This window comes from Lolium perenne, chromosome 2 (assembly GCF_019359855.2).
Source record: "Lolium perenne isolate Kyuss_39 chromosome 2, Kyuss_2.0, whole genome shotgun sequence".
Classification (NCBI taxonomy): Eukaryota; Viridiplantae; Streptophyta; class Magnoliopsida; order Poales; family Poaceae; genus Lolium; species Lolium perenne.
This window is the reverse complement of record NC_067245.2, coordinates 64,639,841-64,644,420: the sequence shown is the minus strand read 5'-3', so window position 1 is coordinate 64,644,420 and position 4,580 is coordinate 64,639,841. Positions and strand designations below refer to the sequence as shown.

At 55.6% G+C, this 4,580-nt stretch overlaps 1 protein-coding gene across 1 annotated transcript; it reads right to left on the bottom strand.

The window, feature by feature from the left end:
* Window positions 1-1,398: 1,398 nt before the first annotated feature.
* LOC127332810 (indole-3-acetic acid-amido synthetase GH3.8) lies at window positions 1,399-3,850 on the bottom strand. Its single transcript, XM_051359152.2, has 2 exons — window positions 3,160-3,850; window positions 1,399-3,058 (listed from the first exon to the last, which is right to left on the bottom strand). The coding sequence occupies exons 1-2, from the start codon at window positions 3,627-3,629 to the stop codon at window positions 1,663-1,665; spliced, it is 1,866 nt and encodes a 621-aa protein (XP_051215112.1). The 5' UTR covers window positions 3,630-3,850; the 3' UTR covers window positions 1,399-1,662.
* Window positions 3,851-4,580: the final 730 nt, after the last annotated feature.

Sequence of the window (4,580 nt, the reverse complement as noted above, 5' to 3'; positions counted from 1 at the left end):
TAATATGTATTTTGGGCTACACAAAAATAACAAATGTGTAGATCTGAGTATAGTGATTCAAATATTCAAAAAGAAACCAGACTTTGTCATTTTTGTTTAGCTAAGAAAACAAAACATTTGTAATTAAGATTTTGTATGTTAGTGGGATAAATCATTGGCTTCTTTTAGATTTTTGTAAAATAGTTTTTAAAACACATAAATATATAGTTTTTAAATTATTTTAATACAACGAGAGCACTGGTGCCTAGGATCCAAAATAAATCTTCGCGGGACAAGGGGATCTCATCTTCCCTATTCTTTTTTATTAAGGTGGCTGAAGTTTTTTCCAAAATGCTCATTACAGCGGCAAACAAGAACTTGATTTCTAGTTTTTTAACAAGATTTAAATTGGGAGGGATCATTAGTCTTAATATGCGGACGACACTTGTCCTTTTCTAAAAAATGATGTGGATTATTCTAGGAATCTTAACTGGATTTTAACAATTTCTAAACAAATGACAGGGATGAGGATAAACTTTAACAAATATGACCTTGTATCTGTCGATGTAGCGGAAGATCAAATTAATATCTTGGCACAATTTTTTTGCTACAAAATAAGAAAACTACTGCTGAAATATTTTGGTGTTCCTCTTCACTTCTGGAAACACACAAAAGAAGATATTCAACATGTGATTGATAAGATTACTAAGAGAGCTCGAGGTTGAAGAGGCAGACTACTGTCTTTTGCAGCTAGGGTAGAGCTAATTAAATCTTGCCTATCCGGCATCCCAATTAATCTTTTATTGGTTAAGTTTCGTGCTTGGGTCTTCAAAATTATTAACTCCCACATGGCACACTACCTCTAGGACAACACAAGTACCACTTGGCTATGTTATCTGGTAACACTCAAACAACATTATGGGGGCCTGGGCATCCCAGACATTAGAGAAATGAACACGAGCCTGCTTGCTTCATGGATAAGGAGGTATAATCTAGATGATAACAAATCCTGAAAACAAATAATTGACCTTAAGTACAATACGGAAATTAAAGTCCTAGTGTGTCCAGCTATCGAGAGGCAGACACATCTCCTTTTAACCAATGGGTGGTGTGGAAGAGTAACGAGATTTGAGGTTTTGGGATGGCCAATGGTTTGATCAAACTAGTGTAGCAATTACCTTTTGGGGCATTTGCATGATCAACATGGGAAGACAATATAATTTTGGAATTCCGTTGGACGCGAGCGACGAATTTGACCATCTTGCTCCAGCTTAGCTTAGCAAAGACTACAAACTCTCGCTTAAAATGGAAAGGCCAAAGGCTGGAGCATCACCGCATCAGGAAAAGAGCACTCGGTGTCTGTCCTTTGTCGGCTCGTTACCAATAATTGGGAAAAGATCTTGTGCACAACTCGTACGGTTTTGGAGGCACGTCCCGTTAAGTAATCACACTCCTGGTAGATACAGACAAATCGTACCACAAACTGTCCCCTTCCGTCAACAATTTTTTTTCAGCTACATAGCATCGAATAAGGTGTTCGTTCATGCTACTACTGTACTAACTGACAGCAAGAATCAAAATTCTCAAAAAGGTCTTTAGGTATGAACGTGCTACTACGTACGTACTTCATGCAGCAATCTCCCAGTAGCAGTCGGAGCTACTGTACTACGTACTTCTCTCGGTCTAGTCGGAGCGCCGGGTCGGGGTCCAGTGCGGCAGAGCTGGGCTGAAATGGCTGGACACGACGCGCGAGTCGAGCAGCTCGATGATCGGCGGGAACGTCACGCAGCGGGGCGCCTTGTACTGGTTAATGGAGGCTCCGCGGGAGATGGCGTAGTCCATGAGCTCCTCGAAGGTGCCCGGCCGGACCACCCGGATCTCCAGCGGCCCGATGGAACCGTCGGCCACCCGGCTCTGCCGGTACACGGTGTTGAGCGCCTCCTCCATCTCCAGGCAGCAGCTGTCCAGGGTCTCCTTGTCCACCGCCAGCTTCGCGCCGCCGCCGCCGCCGGTGGCCAGCAGCTCCCAGTAGATGACGTAGTGTCCCGGGATGCTCCTGGTGCAGGCCTGGCTGGTGTACTCCACCACGGACGCGCCGTGCGGGCGGAGTAGCTCCGCCGCGCGCTCCACGGCGCGCTGCAGCTCGGCCTCGTCAGTCTTGTCGGACTCGATGGAGAGCAGCACGTTCTTGCGCCGCACGAACTGGAACTGCGGCGCCGCGTTGTGGAAGCCGGTCACGCGGAGCACGTCGCCGACGCGGTACCGGTTGAGCCCGGCGTAGGTGGTGATCACCAGCTCGTACTCGCGCCCGGCCTCCACGCGGGCCAGCTCCACCAGGTCGGACGCGGACGCCTCGGCGACAGACGCGCCGGTGGCGGCGGAGTCCACGGGGAGGAACTCGAAGTAGCCCATGTTGGGCATGATGGTGTAGGCGACCTCGGCCGGGTCGCAGAGCGGGCGCAGGTTGAGGCCGAAGTAGCACTCGGATGACGCGTACATGGTGCACGCCATCGGCAGGCCCCCGCTGTAGTGCTTGAGCGTGGGGATGTACTGCGCCATGGCGCCCGTGACGATGACGTCCAGGTACTTGGTGTTGGGCCAGACGCGCGTGATGATGCCGGCCCAGTCGCCATTGCAGCATTCGTCCCGGATGAATGCCGCCAGCTCGGGGTCTGGGCGGCGGAGGATGGCCGCGACCGCCTCGCGCACGGAGGGGTCCGTGACGCGCGGGGTGAGCGCGCCCTGCTCGATGTCGTCGGCGAGCTGCTCCCAGTTGAGCTGGAGGAAGCGGATGGCGCGGAGGAGGCCGGACGCGAAGACGGCGCCGACGCGGAGCACCTCGTGGCGCTGGCACAGGCCGCAGAGCATCTGCGCGTACATGCTCTGGAAGGCGTCCGCGCAGAGGATGGCCGCCGTGGGGCTGGTGTAGTTGTGGTAGGGGTCGTGCGTCCGGTTCCTGAAGAGGTCGCTCTTGTAGTAGCTGGTGAGCACCGGCCGCGCCGGCAGCCCGCCCGGGGTCCTCGTCTCCGACTTGACGAACAGGAAGTAGAGGCCCTTCGCCTCGAGCCCGGACACATACCTGGAAGACGAGATTAACATGTCAAATTCTGGCAAATTCTGTTTGGTTATAACGATTGAATAATGGCATTGAGAGAAAGACAGAGATGGGAATGAGCTTACAGGTTCATGACCGGCATGAGGAGGCTGTAGAGCGACTGGCGCCGTTCGAGCTCATCCTCTACCGTGGGCATGAGCTTCCGCTCCCCGGCGGAGGTGCCTGAGCTGGTGAGGAACTCCGAGACGGGGTGCGAGGAGAGGATGGGCGAGCTGTCCCCGTCGACGATGCGCTGGATGTATGGCTTGAGCGCGTCGTAGGAGACGACGGGGACCTTGGCGCGGAAGGCGTCCCGGTCGGCGGTGGCGGCGTCGAGGCGGCAGTTGGCGAGGTACTCCGTGGCGGCGTTGCGGGCGAGGATCTCGGCCAGCACGCGCTGCTGCACCGCGTCCACGTTGGACGTCATCTCCTCGATGAACCGCAGCTTCTCGTCGCCGTTGGCTCTCGCCGCCGCCGCCGACTCGGATGATGCCGGGTGGAGGGGGTGGAGGTCAGCGGCGCCGATCGCCCTGGACACTTGGGTCATCGCCGCCATTTGCTCAGTCGGAAACACTAGTGCGAGCTCTGAGCTTGGGCAGCTGAAGAGTGCGTGGCGTGGGAGAGGGAGAAGCTGTGGAATGTTTGCTGTCTGCTGTGCTGCTGTGTCGGAACGGCTGGGGATGGCGAGGTATTTATAGGGGTCGGGGAGCTGGGCGGATGAGGATGACGGGGTGAGAGCGGCCGGGGAAGACAGGCACGCGGCGACGTCAGTGGCTTGTCCGGCTAAGTTCCGGCAGGCCGGGCCCCAGTGTTCGGTCCGAGGGGGGGCAAGGCCCCGGCAGGGACAGCGGCACGTTCACCGGCTGCCGGCGCGCGCCATGGGGCTCGATCGATTCTGGAGTGGCCATGTCCAACTTTAATTTCCTCTTGCGCGCGCGCGCACGCATCGACCGCGACGGGAGCGGCACACGCATGCATTGACGCCTGACGGATCGATCATGTGTGGTTTATGCCGATGGATCATCGTGCATTGAATCGCTGTGGTTGGGAGTGCGAGGTACACGTCGGCGAGCTTCTGTAGCGGCTGGGACTGGACTGGTTCATCTGACGACACGTACGTAGCTGAAGCCGTCGCAGTTTGAACACTGGCATCGACGACGTCAGCCTAGCAACCGAGACGTCGGTCATCTTCTCGGCTCGGCGGGCCGGGGACGCAAGGAGGAGAAATTCCAGCCTACTGGTCGAGGATCCTGGCCGGGATTTGGTTCGCCTGAATGCGGGATACGGTTCGCGTGAGAGGAAGCTTCGAATCACGGACCTAGCCGCAAATTTTTATTTCAACATGTGACCATGCGCTGCGTTTTTTAGTACGGGATGCCAGTCGGCCGCTCGCTCGCCCGCCGCGCGCGCGCGCGCGCGGCTCCTGTGCGTTTGCGGTTTCGACGTGCGCCGGCACCGCCCGCCGGTTACATGATTGATTGGACGGGAACGCCAGCGGCGGCGAGCG